Here is a 26,544-nt window from a genome sequence, read left to right as displayed (position 1 = left end):
AAGAGCAACGAAGCTTGAGTCGTGTGTAATATCACTGGGATCCTTTCAGGGACTATGTTTGCCACATTAAGATGTGCAATGGACCTTACTGGTGAGATAGCAAGTTGTTGGGAGGATTAATACAGTCTCTTCCTTATCTTTCACAAGCCAGGTATAAAGCAGCAACTCATAGGTAGCCTCTCTGGAGAGCTCCTTTTGATTTGTATACAGCCATGTAGAAAACACATGTGAATATCTAAGGATACAGATAATATTCATGTAAAAGTATTCACATCACTTTAATTTTTCCATTTTGTTACATGGACGTTTTACTAGTGATTTTATGTGCTAGAACAACGCAAAAATGATGAGCAAATAAATTCTGTAAAAACCAATTTTCAGGTATTGCCCCAGATTTTTCATGGACTTTGACTAGACCATTCTAGCAGATCAATTTGGTTTGATTTAAACCAGTCCAATGTCGCTCTTGCTGTACGTTTACTTTTGTTGTCCTGATGGAAGATGTACTTCTGCTCCAATCAAGTGTTTGCAGATTATTTAGCTCAATCTTCCCTGTACCTGCCAATGTAAAGCTTTCCCGCAGAAAAGTGCTGCCACCACAGTTGGATTTATACAAAACAAAAGTGAATTTTTAATTTAGGCGACTTCCAGAGGTAATGGCACTGGAATATATTTAAGGATAACAGTGTAAAGGGGGTTGAAAACAAATGAGTAAAAAAAAAAAAAAAAAAAAATATATATATATATATATAGTAAAAAAAAATTTTTTTTGAATTTCACCTGTGTGATACTTTTTGTCAGTCTACCTGGTAGTTGTTATGACAAAATGTAAAAAAAACAAAAATAAAATAGGACTAAGGTGTGTGAATATTTTTGCAAGTCACTCTACCAATAAAGTAATGCAACTTAATGCCAACAACTTGGTTCTAACGGTGTAACACTTTACATGGAAATTTAAAATTAGACCAGAACATCTCTGCACCACATGCAGAGGTCTATGGGAGGTATGAGGGGGTCTATTTCTGTTACCAGATTGCCACAGACAACAGCTGCTCTCTCCAGCTTCTAGCTAACCAACAGACTCGAATGCAAACACACTCAACACTTTGACCTCCTTATACAAAAGGTTCCACCTGGCTAAATCCCCACTGACAGCACCTCCTTTGCAGAATAAAAACGTAATAAATGACATAAGCGTGCAGAGAAAGGCTAATTTTCTGCTCATAATGCACCAAGTTCAATGCGGTAAAGTGGAAGGCATGCCAATTTGTTATGTGGCATGCAGAAAGCAAAGTTTCAGAGGACGAACTGCAAACTGGACATGTGCTGTGAGATGAGAAAGGATAGATTTCCTCTAATAACTAAAACTACTGTACTAAATACAGGAACGTCTGCTACCTTCCATTCAAAATGTAAAAATTAACCACTCTGTATTTTATGCTCTAAAGATATAATTAGCTCTATAGGGCTTCCTGTTGAAGATTCAGACACCACAGTGACACCTGATTTATTTACTAACCTCATAATGCAGATCCTGCAGCTCAGATTTCAGTCTTTAAAATAACCCCATCATGTGTGACACATTTGTGACTCAGGCAGGGACATGCTTTATACTCCATGTCACATGCACAAATTAAGTGTCCACTCCCTGCAGAGCATCGATTTCCTGACTGACTTATGGCAATGCCGTTCTATGAGCTCAGAAACCGCTCGGCACTAAAATATCAGACATGTTAAATCCAAGCTCTCCCCAGTACTCAGTCATACCCACCGTAACCCTGGTTACCTGCTGTCAGTCTGCATGTTTGAAACCCGACATGCTGTAACTCGTACAGTTGGAGTGCTTTGATAAGTTCTGCGTCAGAGAAGAAGATTCTGTCTCCTGTGCACATTCCCAAAACATGAGACTGTTGGGAATCCAGAGCTGCTTCAATAATTAGAAACATTTCCTCACCAATGTCCAGAGGATCCATGGGTCAGGCGGACAGCAATACATTAAAACTATTTTTTTTAAGAAGCTTTAAACAATAACCATCAGATTATCAAAAAAATATCACATGCAATGTATGGTTGAGACATTAATGAAGGTTTTTAACATTTAACATATTTTGTAAAGCTTTGACTCAATTACTTCTATGACCGTGTTCTTCCAGCAAATGGGGATTACTAAGTTATCTGACGATTATTTCAATAATCGATTCATCACAATTAATTATGATTGAGCACTTATTGATATCCAATTATTATTCACTTAATGTTTTCCTAACAGTGTACAAATGAGGCTTACATGGTTAAATGAAAATTTTGTATTTTTTCAATCAATTAATTATCTGAATAATTGATAGAATAATCTGTTACTAATATATTTGTTAGTTGGAACCCTAATAAAATGTCTCTCCCTTTTAAGAAATAAATCTATATATTGAATAAATTCTACTTTCTATGCATCAAATTACCAGAATAAATTATGTTTTCAATAGAAATCTGATTCAATAATACACACTTGTCTCTGAGTCTCCATGGTAGGATTGCTTTGCTCGTGTCAGGCTGTGTTTTATAGCACAGTCTACCTAAAAATCAATGAGTCTTAATCAGTCTATTTTCTGCGAACAGCAGTATGCAAATGTTGGAGATTGTTAGATAAAATAATCGTTGCTCTCTGAAAAGGTAAAAGTCTGTGCCAGTCGTGGTTCCCCAGGTTGACTTGCACTGTTGAGTTGAATTGAATTGAATTGCCATGAAGGCCGTTTAATCAACAGGAGTCAGACATTTGATAAGGAAGTTTTCATGACACAATCCCAGGAAGGGTCTGCAGAGCAAACCCACCACTCACTGGAGGGAGTACATCCTTCCAACCTGGAGGAACAACAAAGATGTAGAGTGGAAGTACCATCACTATCAGATCTTAATGTTGAAAGAAAGTAAATTATTATGACCAAAAGTTTAAATTTGGATCACTGAATGTCTTCTAAAAAGCTAATAATGCTGTTATCCCTCTCCAAAGAAAAGAAGTTGTATCTAAAACAAGCTGCTTGTCTAAAAAATGAAAGTTTACTTTTAGGCAAGACGATTCTGTCGCAACTACAAAACTTATTCCTAATAAGAGAAACTGAAACTTTTGCACATCTAACAAATGAATTAATCAAATCAACGAAGACAGAAGCTCCAGCAAAGTTTTCCAACAAACACAACAGTCACTACTCATGACTCCGCATGGATCTAACAAGCTGATCTGAGATAATACGAACAACGCAGGGTTCTGGCAGGTGTGAGAACATGAAGTGTGTCTTCACACTGCGGATCATATACACCCAGTGGGTCGTAAGCTGCTGAAAGGTAACTGCAGAAATATTGATGGGAATGCTATTTGCTCTCAATTCAGAGAGTTAACTGCTAGCAGATGGTGAAAGGACGGCATCCAAAAGCGAGAGCGGCTGCCACAGATAGCTCAGGTATCCACGAGACTAATTAATACTGCATGTTGAGAAGCATGAGATGACTGGCAAACTCTGTCGCCGCATCTCTGCGAAACTTTTTCATGACTCATCAACAGAGTGAGATTTACAGTACAAGTTAAGAGACTAATTATCCAGATGTCCTCGGATGCCCTTATCTTCCTCTCTCAGATCTTCTCCCAGCTCAGTTTGTTCGCTATCTCTGCATCTCCAGTAGCAGAAGGAGAAAGGCAGTAAGCCCCGGGGGAGGCCAGGCAATCTCTGGTCGCTGAAAGGAAAGATGAACAGAACGAGATAGAGGAGTAGGGGAGACGCAAATGAAATTTCCGAAGCATTAAGATGACCCAGGTTACGATAGAGGTGTGTGGTTGCCAGGTGATTCCTAGCAAGTCAAAGTGTTAGATTAGCAAGGAGAACCAATCAATTTGCAGACTGTGTTCCCCTGGATGTTTCCAAATGACAGGCAGACGTGACCAAAGCTCAAGGAGAAGGAGAAAATAGCCTGTCCAGGTAAACAGGGTGATGTGGCAGCCTCAAACTAACCTCTTTGCAGACAATCATTTCCTCACTGAACCTGCAAACCCCCCTTCTCCACCTCCACCCCCTGTTTCAGATGCTCAAGGACACAATTATGTGTGTGCGTCCAGCACGTGTCTTGTTGTGTGAGCTCTGCTGCAGTCTTGGTGAGAGAAATTACCAGAGTCCCATTGCAGGGATCCAAAAAGTAAATATCGAGCAGAAACCACTCACAAGCTGAGAAATTCAGTTACACACCTGCTGGCATGCATGACGTAAACACGCACCCATTACCTGAAATACAGCGACTGCATACAGGTTTATTTTAGTAAAAGGAGACTGGAGCACAAATACAAAACAAAAGGTGGTGGTAACGGTCTCAGCTGATTTATGGCCCCAGGTGTCACTAAAACACAGCCTTTATTGCAGGAAAAACTACCAGAGTAATGTTGTCTGTATAGTACGAGAGCAGAAATGGCCTCAAAGTGTCAGAATTAACAATGCTGACCTAATCAGAGTCTGAAAGCCAGGCTAGTTTTAGCCAGCATTAAAAATGGACTTACTGGGTTAAGTATTCTAACTTTATTCCAACTGTGAAAGCAAACGATTGTGACACAGAACCCAAGTTCAGAGGCCAATATGGCTGCCATACCTTAAAAAAAAAGTTTGTGAACAAAGTATTTCTGGAGGGAAATGTTATTGCATTAGCTTTTATTTCTAATAACAGAGAGCATTAGAATTGGTTTCCCGACTTCCAGGGGTTTTATGTAAAATTCTCTCAATTTTGAATGTGATGTCATTTCGAGATCCAATCTGCAACTTCAGAAACAAATCAAACACTTCATTAGATCTGCAAATAAGAAATCATGTTTGGTAGAGATAAGATGTAAATTGAAAAAAAAAACTAACAATGAGGTGATCTTCCAGCTATTCACAGATTATTTTGTACAGCATTGAATTTTCCAAAATATTAGAAAGAAAATGCAGCTTGGGATGCTGAAATACCCAACAACAATGCAGCCTGATAAGCTATTGGTTGGTGTTTGCAAAGCAGCCAATCCAGGAGCGGCACTCATTTTCCATGTCGCATAATGCTGCAGGGATGTTTCACTGTAGCTGCTGGGCATTTTGCCCTCCTACCTTTGTAATTTCAGATGCTTAGTAGACAGCTTCATTAAATGGACTAATATGTTGCACTGGACTTGTCAGGTCGGCCATTTTAAGTTCCCAGATTCAAACTCAGCCAGTTTGAGTTAAAGGCGGAGGCATCGTGCTGAGGTGAGGCTCTGAAACCGAGCATTTCAGGTATGCTGTTGTGTTGTACAAAGACAAAAGTCAGTGAATGGCAGAGCAGCTCAAAATAATCCACTGAAAGTGTTGGTTTTGTTTTGTTTCTGGTTAAAAAAGACCCACACATTCTCCCAAGGAGTGGGCGTGTGGGAAGAAGCTCTGGCGTGAATCAGAGAGAGATTTGGTGAACAAACGTCAGAGGACCGATGGTGCAAAAAGAAGAAAAGCATCAGAGTGCTTGCATATTTGTAAGTCTCTGTATTGATAACTAACCATTCATTCTTAGCATCAGAGAGATCCACAAATAGCAAGAACCACCCACTGGCCCAGTTTGCATGACTAGCAGTAGTAATTCTAATACTGGGGCAGAAAAATAACACTCTTTCAAACTGTTTAATTAAAGTACAATTATCAACACTGTTTAGGCTAAGTGGGAGTCAATCCAAGTGGCATCCACAAACATCGCATGTTAAATACTAACTAAAACATGGCTTTCAACAGGCTAGTGGCGCCAAAAACTAAGTGACACACATTTTATACAGCAAATCAAAACAGATCTCCATGGTTTTGTAAGTTTTGTACACAAATATCGCCTGAATATATCTGCAAACACAATCTCTATATTGCTTCTCTCCTACAGTAAACTGACCTAAAAAAACACAGCATCAACACGCCACAGCTTGGCTCTTACTACAATTTCAGCCTGTACTGTAATTCTAGTCCGCTACACTGAAGCTTTCGTGGCTCTATCGTTCGTCTCAAGTGAAATTGAGGCTTAAATTACATAAACCTGACAGTTTCCCTGCAGGACAAGTTCCTCAGTAGGGGGATTTTATGTATCACCATAATTTTATCAATAGCAAATCTGCAAAGAGATCATCCATCTGCCTTAAATACAATCATGTTCAACAGATTTTCTGCCTATTTTCAAAACCAGGAACACAAAATGCAAAGCAACAAATATGTTCCATCTATCTGACTGTGAAATAAATGAATGCCTTCAGTCTCTGTTCACTTGCTGTGAAATTAGAAACACTTTACTTAGTTCACATGGCTGACATTTCTGTCACTACTCAGATGTACCAACAGGTTTTTCAGTAATTCTGACTGCATAAATGATTGACATTTAATAGGTATTACCAAAGTAATTTCACACAGCATACCACCAAGAGGAATCTTGCTTGCAAGATCAAAGTGTACCAAGGTACAAATTTACGGTTTCAAAACTGCAAAAATGTTCCTGTTGCACGGTTTCTTCTGGTACCAAAGTTTGCAGAAACAGCAAATGACTGAAAGGAGACTGTTAGACTTTTCATTGACTTGAAAGCTGCTATACAAAAAGACATATTTCAGATATATTTTTTTATTAAAATATCAGATTATTTTAGCAGCAGTAATAGTATTGTTTTCTGTTTTAAACAAAAGCAATTAGATCATACTTTTGTGTTAACGTTTTGTGGATTTTCAATACCGCATCATTTGACCAAAGCCCTTCATCTTGCCCTTCATCTTGCCCCAGCCAATTTTAGATTTGATGTTATAAGCCCACAGGCTGTAAATTCACCCCAACCACAGTAAACTGGGGTGTTTCTACTCCTGCTTAAAAAAACATTAAATCTTGCGAATTTTTTAAATGAAATATCACTTAACACCACTGCTTTTATTGTAAGGTAGGATTTGCTATCAATTTAAAGAATATTATGGAGGGGCAAATATTAACAATAAAGACATAGGATAACAACTTTGATAAAAAGCAGAAAAGATGCAACCAGCAGGTTCTTTATTTTTCAAAATTTTTTCAAGATTACTTAAATAATCAATTAATTGTTTCAGCCCTTCTCATATCATCACCCGTATTGGACACCAACAGTCTAATTAAGTAACTTTGAAGAATTTTAGTAAGCAGAACTAGAGTAAAGGGAGACAAATTTATAAACAATAAAAAAGTGGAAGAAAAGAATAGCTTCCACTTTACAAATAAGCACCATTTGAGTTGGTTATTTTATAAAATCCTAATAAAAGGCTTGGGCAGAAGAGATCAGCAGCCAGGTAAAGACATCATAATATTCACTTGACTGTATAGCAGTAAAACTTACAGACTATGGAGAAGAAAAAACAGTCAATATGAAAGGAAATAAATCTCATCCAGTCTGCTTGAATAAATATTGGTGAGGTATGAGACTGCTGAGCATGAACTCCTCTGTCACATTTATTGCCTCTGAAAAAAAAAAGACACACAAACCAAAATACATTTTGTAAAACGAGAAAACGCAGCATCAGGGAAGAGCTATGTGCCATGTCGGTGAAAAGAAACAGACAGCAAATATTACATTTTATTCATATCTCCTCGTGGGGTTGATGACAGATGTAAACGACAAGTGCTTTCAAAGCAGCTTTGACAGAAAACGCAACTTAGCACAATTACTCTCACAGCCCTAACTAAATACAGCAGAAATAATAAATGTGATATATTTAATAAATATAAATTTCTCAGCCTGGAGATGTTGTTCCCACACAGCTTGCTCGATGAGATTAACACAGCAGCCGTTTTTTATTGAGTCTGAGAGAAGGATAACCTTCAATGCCCTGATGGAAAAAAGGACATTTTGATTGTTCTGAGAGTTTCTGTGGCAACGACAGCATGGGGACATTCAGGTGTAGCTCTAGGAACCTGTACTTACTTGTATGCTTACTGTTGTCTTAAACCTGAAAATAGGCTACTGTTTTTCATCAGAGAAATTTTCTCACACATAAAATGTCAAAATACTAAAACAAAATATCAGGAATTAAAAGTGGAGCTCAGTTCATTTTATAGGCTGGGAATAAAATGGAGACTGGGTTTTTGTTACATAAAAAGATGCTGCTAACCTCTGTTTCCACTCCCATGGCCTCCATCTATTCCCTCCATGCAGTTCACGTCCAAGCTGGGAAATCCCCAGGCTGCCTCAAAGGGCCCCGATATGAGTAAAAGACCATAAATGATCCATTCTTATCCACAGCTCCACTTGTCTGCATGGTCCCTGGATTAAACAAAGCAGCCAGGTAGGATTGAGGCTTCCAGAGCCGTGTGTAGATCCATTACTGAGGCAGATTATGCCACTAAATCTTAGATGCATACAGCTGATACCAAATGTTAGCATATCCTTTAATATAAAAAACACAACCTCATTTTCCTCCCACAATAAATTAGACTAAGCTTTTGCTATTTGTGATTACCAAAATAAGTTAAAAAGGTCAGAATAATTAAGACTTTTTAAAAGCTTTATTTAAATTCAACAGCTTTCCTTAGTATTTGGCAGGGTTGAATTTTATTCATAGAGCGCATAAAAGGCTTTCATGACAATTTGCTTTCATTTTTGCCTATTCCTCCCTTTGTTTGTAGAAGAAAAACTGCCTACAAACTTTATATGGAACTGACATCAGGTCTTCATGATGGCCACTCCAAAACATTATTGTCTTTAAGCCACTTTGTTTCTAACATATTGTATCAGTGACCATTTGAAATCCAATTTGTTTCCAAGCTTTAACTTCCTGCCTGATGTCTTGAAATGTTGTTTCAATATTTCCACATATTGTTGTTATTGTAGCCATGACACCATCTTTTCTCAGTAGTGCTCCACTCTCTTCTGCACCTAAAACTGCATGAGCAAAACACTGTTAGTTTTCTAAGCCATAAAACTGTTTGACACTGGGGTTTTTAATAGCTTGCTGATTCAAGACGTGACCGAATTTACACAGAAACGTCTTCACCAGAAACAAAAACAAACTTAAATCCAATGGAAAACCAGTGGTATGAGCTGCAGGGAATATGAGATGGAACAAATGACCGTGGATGATCTACAGAGATTTTCCAAATATAAATCTTCAGATGCACAATAACTAATTTCATTATTATTTATTTCTAAGGCTAGATTTTTTTTTTCTTTTTACTTTTCAATAAAAGATTGTGCTACTGCAATGAAACGTCAACTGATTGTAAAGCTTTTCACACACCTAAGCTGAGGTGGAAAATTGATAGCGGAAACTCAAAGGTTTTCCATTTATTTATTTCTATTCCAGTGACACAATCGGTTCAGGACTCCAGAGACAAGTTACGCTCTATTACCCAAACAAGGAAACAAATGACGCAAAAGGTTTCTCCAACACTGTAATTTAACATTCCGCAAACATGTTGGACATGTGGCCACTTTTAAATGCCTTAAAAGAATCACGGTGCATGTTTACAAAAAGGCAGAGATCTCATTACAGAAAGGTTGCCAGAAAGAGAAGGGAGAGGTTGCTTATGAAAATCAGATTTAAATCCATGTTTGCACACCTCTCCACACAAAATACTTTGCATTTGTGAGCAGACTGGAACAGCACTGCATTTGTTTAACCATCTGTGCATGAATGTATGGTTTCCAAAAATACTAGTCAAGGTAAACTGAAACACAGAGACCTACATCAGCTCATCACATGTTTGCTGAGTGAACATGGGGATGCATGCTGCAGCTGTTGTTGCAGTTAACTCATAAGAAACAAGCTAGCTGGTATTTGTCTTGTTTGGTATGCCATGACAACAGGAAGCGCATACTTAACCCACGAGTCAGAATCCCACCCTCCGCAATGGCAGGCTTACAACAACGCCCAAGACTGTCTCCATGGAAATGCATTTTCCAGAATTATTCCTCAAACCTATTTATAGAGCAGCCGACCACGAGGCTCGCCAGCTAATATGACTTACAGTACAGTGAGAGTGGAACCGTATATCGTTCCCTCTTCTCAAAGACTTCACATAAACAGCTGACTAACGATCCTCACTCTGACAGCGGTAAGGCAGCATGTTTGGAGGAAGCCTGTGTGTGCATTAGTGTTCAAATTTCAGGCTGATGCAAGAATCAGAGGCTGCACAGGCAGAACGAGGCGTGCACGCAAAAGCTAGCGATGTCGTCCCTGACCTCCTCTGACAGCGCCGCCGCTCTGTAGCTTTTTAAGCTTCGCGTGTTGAATGAAGATGAGAAAACCACAAACGGCTTCCAGTTCAGCCGATTTTCACCACAGTCTTCCTTTCAACTCTTGACGTTACAGCAACCTGCAAACAGCACTCACACCCTCAGAAGTGCCTGTTGCAAACAGAAACAGATCTCTCTATTTCAATGTGATTTTCAGTGATAAATCGAGGCTAAATTCTCCCAAATTGTATGGTGGAATAAAACATGATTTTCAAATTGTAGGAATAAATATCTGAAAACTGTGGTATGCATATACACACGTATATAAGTGCAACCACCTGCCTTCAGAAGTCACCAGAAAACACTTTACGCTTAATGCACCACCCTCAAGGTGAAAGATGGTAGTGGTAGAATCATGCTGTGGGCTGCTGAGCAGAGCAGATGGGAAAATGGAAGCAGACCTATTTAAAGGCTGCAGAAGACTTGAGTTTTTATAGAGGTTCACCATCCAGCAGGACAGGAACCTAAAACATGCAGTCAGAGTTATAACAAAATGGTTTGATCATATTCATGTGATAAAATGACCTAGTCAAAATTCATGAGAATTTGTGGCTTAGACATTTTGTTTTATAGACAATTTGACTGAACTGCTTATCAAAGAAGAATATGGAAAAAGTTTGGTCCACAGATGTCTAAAGCTGGAATAAGCAAACCCTAGAAGACACATTGTAAGTGCAGTCAAAGAAAAACCTTCAAACCCAGTTGAGACTAAATTAATTATAAGCCATGTGTAATATGGCTCAGTGAGGTGGCTTCTGAAGATAATGAGTTGCACTGAATTTTAGGGGCATCAGGATGAAAGGGGTGCCCCACTGTCATTATACAATCATCAGTTAGGGAGAAGTTTTGCAGATTCGCTTGGGATATAAATGCTTAAGTGTTTAGTATTTGCTGCACACTTGTCAAATAAAATGAAAACTTTGTACTGGTCTGTCACATGAATTTCTCATAAAACTCCCCAAATAACAGCTATAACATTTGTAATTGCAACAACAACATTAAAAACAGATTAAATTGGCATGAATACTTCTCAGAGGTACTATAAAAAGGAACAAAGTGTCAGCAAATGTAATAACTGGACGTTATCCTTTGACCTCACAGCTTGGTTATCTAATTATGATCAGGACAGCATTGCAGTAGCACACCTCGCGCAAAGCTTAAGCTTTGTACACGTTTGGTGTCTGCAATCAAAAGTCAGAGCTCGAGGGAAAAGCCCTCCCCGGTTCTGCTGACGCCAGACCTTCATTAAATGTAGAGCTTCTCATAACACAATAAATAACAGCTACTACTACAAACAGTGTGGCAGTGACCGAGAACAACAATAGTGGGTGTCAGTTTTCATTAATAAACCCACTAATTCACAATGTCTCCTAATAAGACAGCACCATTTTATTCAAATAAGAGCATTTTAGCAATGCCGCTGTATACTATTGGTATTGATTAGCTCCATTCTTGCTGTGAGTGAACACTGAAGTGTTTTCTTTTCCCTTCCATTGAAGGAGCAGAACAATAAAAGAAAGTTGCTTTTTCACATCAGGGCTTCAACAACAATGAATCATAGAAACCGAGATATTTACAAAAGCATTTAACTCAAGCTGGCTGAGCAGAGAGAAGATCGTGCTCTCAAAAACTGAAGTTGGGTCCACAAGATTCAATTTATTGTACATTTTCTCTAATCTATACAGGTTCAATTTTGTCTATACAAGGGAGAAAAAGCAGATACGTTTTAGCTCGACTCACAGTTCCAGTTGCTCATAAATAAGAACCAAACGCCTTCAGGACAGAATTTTTATTATGTAATGACATAAAAGACAGATCGCTTTAGTTGTAAGGAAATTAAGTTTGATAGAGTCAAAAGGAGACTTTCAAACCTGAGAACACTAAACCAACTGTAAAAGAAAGTGGTGGAAGCATCATATTGTGGGGTCATTTCAGTAGAGGGGATAATAATTCAACATTTTCAACTTATTCTTTAACAAATACATAAAAACTGATTTCAGAATGGATAAAGCAGATCAACACTACACTTGTCTTGACATCGAAAAGAAAGGTTTTTGCTTACATACCAACTATCTTAACAGAAGCTTTCTGCCAAGAAACTGTGTCAAATATCTAGCCAGAATTATGCTAATTGCTACTAAACGTAGCACTGACACTTAACCAAATGCACATAGGGGTAAGAGCTGCACAGTATATCAAATCAGTCAATATCATGTCAATACATTATGAGGCCAGTTGGATGGAAAATGCTGATTAATTGTAATCATCATCAATGATTTCAGGAAGAGTATTCCAATTACAGATTTTCCTGACATCATGGGTTTATAGATTTAAATATTGATCTATATTTTTAACCCTGAGTAAATTTCAGGAAATCGACAATAAATTAAATCTAATGCAACTCTTGACTTTGTCTGTTGTCTTTCATGTCAGCCTGGCAAAAAGAATGGCTCAAATAAACAATTAAAAGCCCTAAATTCATGACATCCCATTTTTTATTTTCTTAATACATTTACCAATAAGGTGTTTATCTCCCTATGCATGCAACCCTAGTTTTCTAGCATATTTATTCCAATGTGCTTCCAAGCATCGATTATCCTGTGGTGATATGGTATGTTAATTAATACTGACCAGGCTCAAGGCTCAGACTCCTGATGCAATTATAATTTAGCAATGAAATAGTCCGTTTTCCTTTCCTATTACAGTCAAGTTTTATAACGGAACATCAAGAATCCCACCGGAAATTTATGAGACAGAGGTTACAACCCAAATTCAAACAAACAAAAAGAAGTCATGTTAGTCTGGTCCCTCAGATCCAACTACTCACTTCAAAATGATACAAAAGGGATTTCAGGATTTATTCCATCATTTGACCGAGGTGTGCACCTTTTGTTTATCTTCTCCATAGTGAATAACCTTCGTGAGTGCCTGTGTCCACCATGGCACCGCTACAATATGGGCAATTACGGCGCAAATAGAGCAGGCATCAAGCCCAACACAGAGCCTTGCTTCATGGGGATCATTGACTCTGTCGATGTGCTCCGAGCCCTTTCTGTCTCACTTAAAATCTCACTCCTTGACCTCTGGTGGTTTAATGAGGCATTCATGGGCATCCTTCACAAAATATAAACATCTAATCCCAGCAAGAGAGAAGCCAGATGCAGAAAGAAAGAGAGAAATTTAATTTTGGAGAGCAAAGAGGAGTCAGTATAACTTCTCCAAGAAGCTCCAAGAAAATATTAGATATTCCTAAAATGGAAAAGACTTTAACCCAGGTTCAGCTCAAAGTGCAAAAATGTTCCCTAGCTAAGAAAAGTGACAAACTTAGAGCAATTATTTTTTAATGTATGCATAAAAGTGTAGCAGAAAATAAAGCACAAACAAAGTAGATTTCTGTAATAAAACATTGTCCTTGATTACCACTATGTTCAAAAGCTGATAAATTACTTTAAGAAACACAATTTGCATGTTTACACAAACAGACTTTCCCTTCTCATCAGCAGTTTTGCTGTCCAAGGCAAAAGATGTCAAACTTGACAGCTTCAAGTGATTTTTTTTATGTGACGGCTTTAGCTTATCCATGTCAACCACCCAGGGTAGAAATAGCACTGAAGAAGAACCGACAATCTGCAGCCAGCTTGGCACTGCGCCTTGCTGAGAAGACTCCTTAGTGACACACAATCCCATTCCAAGTAAAGGCCTCAACACAGCCATATTGCCACAACACTCTCTTTATCCTGCTTAACCATGAAACACCCTCATATCCTTGGCAAGTGAAGCATGTTCCACTACAAAGAGCAACACAGAAGCACATGCAGAGTTCCTTGAAACAGGAACGCCTCAACTATTGACTTCTCCTCAGTTATCAGAGGAAGCCAGTAAACCTCTGAAGAATCCTCATCCTAAAGTGCGGTCTTGGCAAAAGCATTTTCGGGTTTCACCACGCTGCCTCGCAACTGCGTAATGAGGAGTGGAGTGAAAATTGTGGATAAAACAGTCGGTCACACCACCAGTTTGTCAGCATTTCAGATATTCTAAACAAAAAATTAATCAACAATTTGTGATATTAACAAAAAAAGATTACGTTTTTCTTGCTACTAATTCAATGAACCAACACAGACTGGAACTGGAGGACTTCCTAAATGTTCATGTTTACCCTGAAATGTCCTGAGCTTTTAGCTCCGATTAGATTGGACTGATTATTTTCTCGCTGTGGTCCATTTTAGCTAAACTGTAACCTAATGAGGCAAAATTGTGTAGTGAAGGGAAAGCAATGGATTACCTATTACTCAAAGACTTCTTCAAAGACAAGCTGCCACATGCCACTACCGAAGCATACATCCTCCACCTATTCTGATGTCTCTTTATTGTTGTTTCTTTTTCACTGCATCTGCTGAGAGCATGCAATTGTTTTCTGAGTAAAACTCTGTGCTCCTGAAATTCGAATAATGATCATTTCATTATTTCTGCTGACAGAGAGAAAAATGGCAGTTAGGTTGTGTTTATTAAAACGGGGTGAAGATAAGGCCAAGGGAATCCTCACATCAGAATCCCCCTCATCCTCTGAGCGATCTCCATCAAATTACTCCATTAGTAAAATAGGACTCGTTCATGCATGGTGTTTCCAGTTCCAATTAAGAACTGCCTCGCTGTTGACGGCCGAGCCAGTTTTATCTCGCCTGCTGCTTTTATTGAAGTGGTGATGCTCCTCTCACTGCGATGCCCTGATGTGACAATTTTCTGCCTCAAACTTGACATCTGTCATTTTAGATCGGCAAAAATAATTGATGTTGAAGCTTAGATAAACGGCTCAATAGAGGAATTGATATGAGAAACAGCAGAGATAATATTTACAAAAATCTTTCATATCAGATTGCTTGGATTAAACTGTAAATTTCTGTCCTTTTTATGACTTTACAATCAAAATTCTAAGTATGATCATAGTTTAATAATATACATACAATTTCTAAATCAAATTAATTAAATATAAGTACCAGGCCTGGGTCAGTATTAGAATCTCTAAATAATGTTTACCTTGAGTTTTAACAATATTTACCCATGAAATCTCAAACAGAAATACACTTCATGGTCCAACCACTTTTATTTAAACAACATGCTATGATTCCTGCTGTAACTGCAGTAAATAAAATGTAAATGATTGAGTATTAATCCTTATATTAATTTTAATACATATACATAATCAAACATGAATTCTAGTTTTTCAGAGAATGCAGCACAGAATGTTGAATGTTTGGTTAAATAGTCAGGCTATCTGCTGGGATAGCCAGAGTGAGGGCTTTGGTCTGTGGCTGGGCACTAATGAAAATATTTCCAAGCAGTTGAATGTCTATCTTGTAGACAAGGGGAAAGCAATGCAACCTTGTTTCAGAAAGCTACCTTGCAATTTGTGGTGGAGAGGCAGCACTGGATCATCATTTTAAGGCTATCCATGTTTTCTGACCAGAAATATTCCCAATTTTGATCAACTGTAGGGAAAATCATTTACATGGAAAGAATGATAGAAGCCAGAATTATTTTCTTTTTTTGCCAGTTTTACCTAATCTAAATGTTCAAAATGTTAAAAACAACTTTTAAATCAAATTGAGTTTCACTTAAAGTGTGATGAGTGCAAGATTTTATAATAGTGATAGGGCGTAATTAAGGAGATGGGGTTCAATCTTAGGTCTTCTTTTATTTTAAGGTAAACGGTCCTCAGCCAGTGTCCTGATATCTGGCCAACATCAATCCCTCACTGGAGCTTTCATTATTTCACATAAATTTGCAAAAACAAAGGTACAAGGGATCGATCCTTCCTGAAGTAGAGGTCAACCGTACCTCTGTCCTGCAAATTAGCTGATCGCTCAGGCAGCGCTGGTTTTGACAAAAAATGTTGTAGCTGTTGTCCTTTTCAGGTCTATGACCTCCAAATATTGACAACTAAACAACCAGCACCGGTAATATGGGACTCCAATAGTGGCAGACTTCTATAACAAAACAAAACAAAAAAAAAAAAAACTGCTTTTAATGTTTAATTAATTATGTCATTAAGTCATTAAAATGCCAAACAAATATGGGTTACATTCATATTTCATCAGAGTTAGTGGTCACTACTACTGCCCTTGTCAATTGAACTGGTCAATAGTTAGCTCATTGTCCAGGTTAACCAATCAAATATTCCAGAGTATAGTGGTACCAATGAACCTAAAAGGAAATCAAAATGCCCTCCCAAAAAAGCCAGATTGGTGTGTTTTACATCATTATAATAAAGAACTGTTTTGCAGATAAATTTAGTCAAATCAAAATTGTATTAAAATCATAAATACAGAGGTATAAATAAAGTTATTGGTTAGGTTTTAAATAGTGACACTGATAAACCTCAAACCTAAAAAATTATGAATTTGTTAGTGACCAGGAAAAGCCTAATTGGCTCATCTTTAATTTTTATGATTTCAAAGTTGTTTTTTTAACATATTTTGCAAAACAAGTGCATTAAGAAGCTCTTAAGTTTGAAAGAGTGTTACCCATAAAACTCAAAGAAAACCAGAAATCAATCATTATCTGACAGATAATGCCTGATTGGTCCAATTCTTATGAATGAATTCTACACTTAAATTATGCATTTATTAAATATTAATTTTAGTTTTAGTTAAGATAGGCATAAAAATATTTTTAATAATTCATTTAAAACAGATGAAGCAATGCTGTGATCATTTATTGCTCCATTGGGAAGGCTCAGAGAACAGCTGCCTTTCACGCAACGTCAGCTGCTCATTTGGAGACACATTTCCCAAATATTTACCCCAATAATGAGGCCAATCTCCAATCGAAAAGACATAAAAAGCAGGTGGCCGATGACCTTCAGGATGGAGGCACCGGCTCACCTGGCCTTCCAGCAGAGGTTCCAAACAGCCCAGAGAGAAGGAGGGAAACCAGGCGCTGCTTCCATCCATCATCACATTACACGCACTGGCCCAGTTTAATGTCCTTTTCAGACTTGACTGGAGGCACACTGGGCCACACAGAAACATGGGATGCAGCTAATTAGTTTGCCAAAGGCAGAAGTTCACCAACCATTTACCACTTCAGGGGTGAAATTTCCTTCCAGAGTGCTAATGAGGACTTTGTCCATCACTGCAGTCTCATCCATTACAACACGACAACATCGTTCTAAATAGATAACAGCAGAATGCAACGCCATCGTGCAGTTTGCATCTGAAGGATTGTGCTGTAGTCTCCCTCGCTGAATACAGTCCAGTAACCTGAACCACCTAAGACAATTCCTCTGACTACAGCGCAAACAGCTGGTGAGCATGAAAAAGGGTGTCATGCTGAGCAGGTGCTGTAATATGATGTGCTGAGGGAGAGCAGGGAGAAACGAGAATGCAGAAGCTTGGAAATCTAGCAGAGGACAGGTGGAGGAGAGTTTTTCCTCTCAGCACCAATGACCAGAATTCCTTTGTTTTCTGGGATAGGAAAGCAACAAAGGGATAAAATTCATCTCTTTTTATGCAGGCGCTTCAGCTTTAGTATGTTAAAGAATATACAATGTAATAAATTACAAAATATATGATAGATACTTTAGGAGATGATATATCACCAAATTAAATTTCAAGAAACACAATTTATATAAAACTAAAATCCATTTTGGTTCAAATTTCAATTCAGATTATTCAACTTCATCCAAATATATTCTAACATTAATCCATATTCAGAATTGGCTACATATAGAGACGCAACAATCCAATATTAATAACTGTACGAGTCCCAATATTGAAAGACATACTAAATTGGAGTATTGGTGGCAATGTGCCCAATCCATAACGGCAGATCTATTCAGTCTAATTCTATGCATTGTGCTCTAAGCACAAAGCACAGAATTTAAGTGAATACGTTCCTTATTGCACTTTTGTGTTGTTTTTACACATTTGACCAAGCTTCTGAAGGTACTGGTGTATTTAATGTCCAGTACTGGTACAAAGTTATCAAAAAAATTTGTAATTCAGTACATTTATGTAAAATTTATATAAACAAAAAAAAGAGACAAAAAACAGATTAATTAGATCTATTTCTGGTAATTAGCAAAAAGTAGCAATGACTACAGGTAGCAGAAACAAGTCATTGTCTGTCCTGAAAAAAGATGCAAAAAAGAAAACAAAGGCAATGGGTGGGTAATACTTTCTATGATGAAGCAGAACGCACAACGTTAACGACAACAACATGTCTGCTAACATATCAGCCCAGTATAGAAATACCTATAACAGAAGTACTAAGCCAGGGGAAGAAAACAGAAGAACATACACAGAGTTAATAAAAGTAAGAGCTCCTACTGGTAATGCAACAAAGCTAAGCACAAAGCCATTGAGCCAGGAAATCATTCTATTGGATAGAAAAATAAAGAGAACACAAAGTTAATGACTCCAGTAGCATTGGCTCTGTCACCATAAAACTTACCTTGTGCCTTTGATGAACCTTTTGTAATCTTGCTCACCTAATACTAATGAATATTTTAAAAAAGCAATAAAAAGGTTGCAGGAGACTTTCCATTACAGAAGCCTTTGAAGGCAGGAGTTTTGTACAATATATATATATATATATTATATATATTATATATATATATATATATATATATATATATATATATATATATATATATACTTTATTAATACAGTCTCATTAAAATCTGTAAAATACCTGCAAAAGACATCTGACAGGTAAAGCTGATGTGTTTTTATATTTTGCACTCACCCATATTGACATGTTTGCCCAGTGTCTGCATCCCATAAACCGCAGAAGGGCTCAATTACTTTCAAAAGCAGGTTTAAAATTCAGAGACAGAACTGAAGTTCTCTGCTTTCTGTGAATAAACGTTGAAACTAAATTAGAGCATTAAGCCAAGCATCTTATCTCTGTGGTCACACCTTAAACCGGGCATCCCTCTCACATTTCTAAACCCGTATGCAAAAACAAATACTGTCACCTTATCAGAAGCATCTAAAACACAAAGTGAAACACAAAATGACCTCAAGTTACATGAAACATACAGGCAGAAAACAGCACTGAAATCTGGTCAGATGCTTCTAGTTTAACAGGGAAAACACAGATTATTAAAGCTGAGGATGTTTGTGACTACGTAGAAGGACCAGCTGCTTCTACTGCGATCTCAGGTAAGGTTGTCATTTCCGTACTACTGCACTAGTCCAGCCACTAAAGGCCATAAGGATGACATTTTAAACACCAAAGTTACGCCCATTTTCACACTCTGAAGAAAACACCTTCACTAACTCCAGACCTTTTCATGAGATTGGCTTAAAAATATCTCAGTGAATCCAAAATGTTTTAATAAACTACAAACCAGCAGAGATGCAGCAATCAAGCTCTTCCGAGCCAATACTGAGAACTCATTTTCTCTGAATTCTGACCTGTCGAACCAGATTTTGACCGGTTCTGCTTCTTTTTTTAAAAAAAAACCTATAGAAACAGAGAAAAGAAATGTGCTGCATCGTCTGTCACAAAAGACGATGCATTTTCAATAGTTTTCAATATAACATTAGTTATTAAGATCAGGTTGGCTTTTTTATGGGAACGATACATGCAAAACATGTTAGAAAATTACAAACATAGGTCAGTACAATAATTATTATTAATCATTTCATTATTATTCCCATCTGGGGGAAAAAATAGTCCGTAGGCCAGCAGGATTTATTAAATCAAGCAATATGTGCATAATTGATAAATTTAGTTTTCCTAATGATGACGTTGATTGCAATAATCCAAACTTTTTCTCTTTCTCATCTGCCTTTCTTATTCATTGTCTTTGGTTGATGTCATCGGTGTCTGATTTAGATTTGTTACAATATTAATACTGTAAATAATGACGATATATTTGTTATATATAAACTATAGAACTCAAAAAAGTTAAGCACCCAGAGTTAATGTGCTGCATTTACATATTTATTTGACATTTACTTCTTTATGTGCTTTACAATATTTGCCTCATATTTACAAAGACCACATGAGCCACAAGCACAACATCACAGAGGAAATGATCCTGGTTAGGATCCACACAGGTTTGATCACAACCACATACACTTATTTTGTAAAACGTGGAAGTGACACACTCATACTCCTTCCCTACAACCCAAAATAAATTTCTGTGCTCCATTTACAATGTCCACTGTCTCAATCTGCACCTATTAAGCGTAATTGCACTTTTCTAAAGTTAAGCTTCAACCACAATGGCAAACGCTTTATCCTGATGGGGAAACAGTTAGCATGTAATGATCGGCAGCAAAGACACAGAATGGTTTATAGACTTGAAAGGAATATCCATTCAGCAAATGGCTCGCTTTGTAACTACTAACCTCTGACTGAAACACTAGCTGATCACTCTGTAGGAAAATAATCTGGATCAGCTTTCTCACCCACTCAGAGAAATTCTCTCCGTGCACCCAGACACTTTCTCTGAGCATCACTAAATATTACCCAAGCAAACATTAAATCCCTGCCGAACAAGACCGACAAATGGATGCAGGAACAAATGGACAAACGGATCGACAAACTAAAACTAGATGGTAAAGGACAGATGGACAAATGGATTCTTTATCCTCAAAAGGGAAGAGAAGAAGAAAAGAGAAGAAAGTTTCACACTCTGTTTTCAAAGGAGGCCACATCATGTCCATCATCCCCCTGAGCCAGAATGACCCACAGTGACACTCTACCACTGAAGCCACAATAAAGTGTTTATATTGCATCTACCCTATTCAGGCATACATGTGCATAACTGATGTCAAAAATGGGGTCAGAAACCACTGAGTGCAAAGGGTGGAGTACATTAATGAAACTGTCTGGGTGGATGGCTAGCTTATCAATCATTCTGCTACCTTATCACCTTCAGCACAGTCACAAAGCTTCCCGTCACTCTCTTATCAGGCTAATCCTGCTAACTCGAGCACAGAGTCTGTGAGCACAGCGGGAATAAATTAGTTTACTCCTACTCTGATTGGATTAAGAGCAAGAAGTGAGCCCTGACCCTTTGACTCTGACGGCTAAAGGCGCCGGGCGCTCAGCTTTGATGGGCAAGTCAGCTTAAAAGGAAATAAATAAGTACCGGAAACAGCTTAATCTTTAACTTCAAATTTGGACATTAGATTGTGAGTTACTTTTAATATAATTCTGCTTTGATTAGTTCATGCAATGGAAATAAATCTTTCACAAATCCCAGATGTCAAAATGGAAGAGTTTATGTGACAGCTGAGTTAATAGAAATCCAGTCCATGAGTCTCTGGAGCCCTCTGTCTGCTCTCCGTCCCCGGGGAGCGAGGACATCATGACTGAGACTACATTAGGATAGCAGAAGCATTCAGAAAACCATTCCTGCAAACATAGACTATGAGCTCCAGGACAACTGCATATACATCCCTCTGCAGCTTTATAAATACAGATATGGAAACAAAAATGTGTTTCTGCAGCTGGAAAGTCCCACATGAATACAGACACTTGGTTGTCACAAATTGACAGGTCTGCATTATAGAAGCTGTGACAGCAACACTTCAGTGGACTAAAGAGCCTCTCTGTGACAGAGAAACAAAACTGTAATGTGAGAAGAGTGAAAGGAAATGAAAATTTTAAAAAGGCTGCCACACAGCGCAGTGACTAACCCAATGGAGTCAGTGAAGGTTTAAATAGGACACTAGGAGGATAAAATTATACCCCTCCTCAGACTTGGACTAAAAATCCATAATGCTTTGACAACCTACTTAGTACTGAGTGAGATCACCAGCTAATAAAATTTTGGGGATTCCCAGAGCTTCTAGTGAAAATAGAACAACTGAGGTAGTTCCTGACTGGTCCAGATACCCTGAGGTCCAAATGCAGAATGAGGTGATGAGAAAATCTCATGGGAATCCTCAGAAAAACATGTCAGGGTTTCACAGTGTCACTGTATTTATACAAAAGTTTAAAGCAAAATATCTAACATGATCCAGGATATTTTTTTAAGAGAATAACTAATTATTTCTGCTGCTACTGAAATAAGACAATATTTTAATAAAAAATAATTATGCAGTCAGACAATATTTGTGTACACTTCAGCAAACATCTACATTTAGCATGCTAAATTTGGCCACATTTTCAAGTAAACACTAACAAATTATAAAAGTTCCTCCATCTTCCTCCTTATAGAGTTTTTCCTCTTGTATTCATAAAGGAACAGAGGCTAAACTACAACTAAATTGATATCGAGGCAAATTTTCTGTTTGGGTACTGTTAAATCCAGCAATTAAATTTGTCTTTCCCAAACATGCAAGGAAAATAGACTGATATCCTTCCTCCAGTCAGCTGACGGACAGTGTGCAGCAGTGCTACAGTGTTCCTTTCTGCCACAAAAACCCTCTAGCATTTTACTGAAATCTGAACTTTAACAGCTGCGTGAAAGAACATTTTGGTCCTTTTGAAACAGTATTTTTTTTAAACCTGCACTTTGGTACCTGTGTCCGTCCCAACCCAATGGTTATGGAATCCAGACTCTAGGTAAACACCTTTAGATTCTTCAAACAATTTTGAAAGGACTGTGGCAGTTTAGCAAAAGATTATAGTGGAAGTGTCAAAGCAGCATCCATGGTTAAAGCAAAATTAACATTTTCCCTGCAAACAGCAGTGGAAGTAATTTTTTAGTGGCTAGAATCTTATTTTCTGATCAAATTATTTTTGTCCTTTTTTCAGGATGCATTATGGCATCTGTAATTTTCCGACACCTGAGAGAAGTATGATTTCAAAGGAAGTCAAATGAACAAGCACATAAGCAAATGTAAAATGACCGTTACAACTTCATCATTCTTTTACTTCCAGATGATTTCCCTGATTCACCTTTAACCCCAGACGGAGGCGGTAATAAACCTTCCCTAGTTGCAGTTAAATGGAAGTGATCACCAAGAGAGGAACGAGCCACAGTTTTGCAAACACAATCACCTTCCTGCTCCATTGTGAGCTTCGGTGAAGCTGCCTGTACACTCACACACAAACACACACACAGAGGCCATGTCCAAGACCTGCATGAGGTTGCAGGAAAACCCAGGATCTCCCAGCTGAACGGGGAAACACCCAGGGAGGGGAGAAAGCATCCAGCAGAGTCTGACATCATCCAAGTGCGGGCTGGCCTGTTCATGTGTGCGTGTGCACACAAACTTTCTCCCCATTCTACCTCTCACACTGACACACACTCACGCACAGATGTGTAGGTTTCCTCTTTGGCTGTGAACTGATATTCATTATTCTGAGTTTCTGCTGCAGTTCACACAGATAAGGCCCCATAAAGCCACCCCAGCAACCTTCTACACACAGAGTATGGAAATGTCAAACATCTATGCAAAAGCATGGAAATATGACAGTCAAACGTGGCCGCGCGTAATCACTCCAGCCACACATCGCACTGCAGATCCAAGGAAATGATCCAAAATCTTAACTCACATGCAGCCATAGTGAAAAGCTCTGGTTGTGAAGTTGAAGGACAATAAAGTGAAGCATTCAGTGTCAAAGCAGATTGTTTCAGTGAACGGGGCAGAGCCAGCGGGGTGTCGATGAGCTCCAGCAAGTGCTCCAACCAAAAAATCTGCAATGCCTCCTGTCAAAGCTCCACGTCCCGCTGAGGATTAGTAAAACCACACGACAAAGGGATGTTGACTCATCTTCAGCCTCACCTTTTTTCCGAAAGGAGCCAAACCATGAGGACGCGAGGCAGCAGCGGAAAATCTTCAGGCTAGTTAGCATTACTTCCTTAGCAAACCCCCTCGCCAGCCAGCAGCCATCCAGCCAGCAGCGCTGCCTTCTCTCCGGTCCAGCCAGCCCGCCCGGTGCTTCCTCCCAACCCTACCCTTCCGTACAGCCCTCTCCGCTCCGAGCGCTCAGTCGTCCTGGGACTTACCGGTCTTATGTGTTGTTGGTGCCGTTGTGAAGAAGAGACAACTAGGGGGAGGCTGCCGGCCGCCGTTCCGCTGCTCCGGGACAACAGGAGCACCGATCTGCACACTTTCGCAGCCATCTCTGTAGTAGTAAAAAAAAAAAAAAAAAAAAAAAAAAAAAAAAAAAAAAAAAAAAAGAAACCCTCACCGGGAAGGAGACTGCTGCGGGCGGACCGAGACTCACCAAGGGGAAGAGGGAGGGTGGTAGGCGGGTTACGGGGTTGGACTATTTCTTCATACACATGCCCAGTGTTGCACCAGTAACCGATGATAAAATACTCACTGAGAGCAAGGCTTCATTTCCACGTGTCCAATAAAAAAAGAAAAACACTCACACAGGTACTTTATGTGTAATTCTCTCTCATTGACTGAAATCTTGCACCGTGAAGGGAACCATCCCGCCTTACTGCCCTGAACTTTAGAAAAACCAGGCACAGAAATGAGCAGGATGTGTAAACTAAACGGAAAAGGTATTAATGTGATCAAATCTTGATTAAAAGATGGAGAGAAAACAGCTAAAAAAACTACAACACTCTTGGGAACCACCATTAAACTTTTAGAAGGAGTCAAAATAATGACACCCATTGGTGTTAGAAACTATTTTTGTGGCGGTTAATATTATTACCAGAAAAGTTTTAAAAAGTGCACAAAATTAATGTAAAAATCACACAGTTTGCACTCTGCAACAGAATAAAAAGTCAACACTGACAGTGTTGACTTTTTGTACAATGTACTTTCTGTACAATGTTAATTTTACAAAAAAAATTTTTAAAAAAACTTTCTGATTGTGAATATAAATGAACAATACGCTAAAATTGCCACTGTTTGTTACAGTTTACATCCACTAGTCCAACTGCTTACAATCGAGAGGAAAAGATTACACAACTTCACAGACTTATTAAGCTTTTAACCAATAAATTAGGTTTAGTAATTTCTATATACTATTGCTATTCTTGTGCAGAAAAATTGTTGGAACCTCTGGTGTTGTTCTTCAGTGGCTTATCTTCTATGTGTAGAACCAAAACTTTTATGTGACCGTCTGGTGTGCATCAGGGCTCAATACTTGGACATGCATTTTTCTATTTCTACATGCATTCATTTGGTCACTCCTTAAAAAATTTGTCTGTGTTAAATAATTTATGTGACAACTGGCAAGTCCAACAAACAAAGGACAGCAGAGGAACAACTTTTAACAGATTGCAACAGCGTCTTGAATAGATGTCTTTACTGGACATAAAAACAAACATTTTAAATATTTTATCAAAAACAGGCAAATAGCAGGGGTAACAATCAAATTTTTAATTACTTGTCTCAATAAAACTCTGTTCTGCTTCTTTGTTCTGCCTTTCTGGGACACTTCCCAGAAAGGCAGACTTTATCTCAAACACATTTTTGAGAACAAGACAATAAAACAAATAATTATGACAGGGCATTCTAGAAGTGATAAGCATTGTCTAAAGTGATGTTGAATGGTTTTAAAATGACCTATAAAGCTTTAAACATTAGTTCAACACTTCTCGTATGATTTAATTTAGAAAATTTTGTTTTAAATATCTGCCTTGCAAAAGGGGAATACATTTAAAAAACCTGAATGACTGTGCCTTCAGTAGCCACAGCACCCATTCAGCTACATAAAAATAGCTTGTCCTTCAGTGACTCGTGACTACACTGTTTCAAACGACAATACAACTGGATCAGATCTAAGATCTGCCACTTTCAAAGAGAAACTTGAAAATCTAGGGTTACTTTGAATATGTTTCAGGATTTCTGATTCTCTTTGGATAATCAATAGAGCAAGTCAAGCTGGAGGTGTTGTGTGTTTTTTTTGTGTGTGTCCAGAATCACTAAACCTTTGCAAATGCTGATAATGATAGAGGTAATGGGTATGTATTGTCAATGAATGCTAAGGAAACTCCCCTCTGAGGAATGTGTATTTCTTAATCTTTCACCAAGCCTGTCTTAAACTTGTCATGTGCCGCACCTGTGTTGGTCAAAGAAAAAACTTGATACTGCAATAACTCATGTTGTGTAACTTCAAGGAACAGATTTGTGTGATAACAGGGCTACTTATCATTACTTTTCCTTAAAAAAATATAACACATATTACGCCAGGCGTTTGGTTACCTTGATGTTGATTGTAATTTTGTTGCAATAACATAGCCCTACTTAATTTCTCCTGAACTCATCCCAGTCTCCTCTCTTCCTTTTCAGGTGCAAAACATCAGACCCATGTGGGCGACGCTATTTAAATGCTAATTTTCAGCCAAGGACCATGACCTGCTCAAGCAAGGCTTTAAAGCTGCATTGATTCATAAAGTGAAAATCTCTGTGGTTTTC

General features: G+C 38.2%; 1 protein-coding gene across 1 annotated transcript in view; it reads right to left on the bottom strand.

Moving 5' to 3' along the window:
- Positions 1–24,313, bottom strand: part of mcu (mitochondrial calcium uniporter) — a 59,183-nt gene extending 34,870 nt beyond the window's left edge. Inside the window, exon 1 of the mRNA XM_055029602.1 lies at positions 24,171–24,313. Coding sequence (XP_054885577.1) covers positions 24,171–24,287 — 117 coding nt within the window. The 5' untranslated portion in view covers positions 24,288–24,313. The remainder of the gene's footprint in view (positions 1–24,170) is intronic.
- Positions 24,314–26,544: the final 2,231 nt, after the last annotated feature.

This window comes from Poeciliopsis prolifica, unplaced genomic scaffold (assembly GCF_027474105.1).
Source record: "Poeciliopsis prolifica strain line A6 unplaced genomic scaffold, Auburn_PproV2 SCAFFOLD005, whole genome shotgun sequence".
NCBI classification, from domain to species: Eukaryota; Metazoa; Chordata; class Actinopteri; order Cyprinodontiformes; family Poeciliidae; genus Poeciliopsis; species Poeciliopsis prolifica.
The sequence above is the reverse complement of the archived record's forward strand: the minus strand, read 5'-3'. Positions and strand labels throughout refer to the sequence as shown.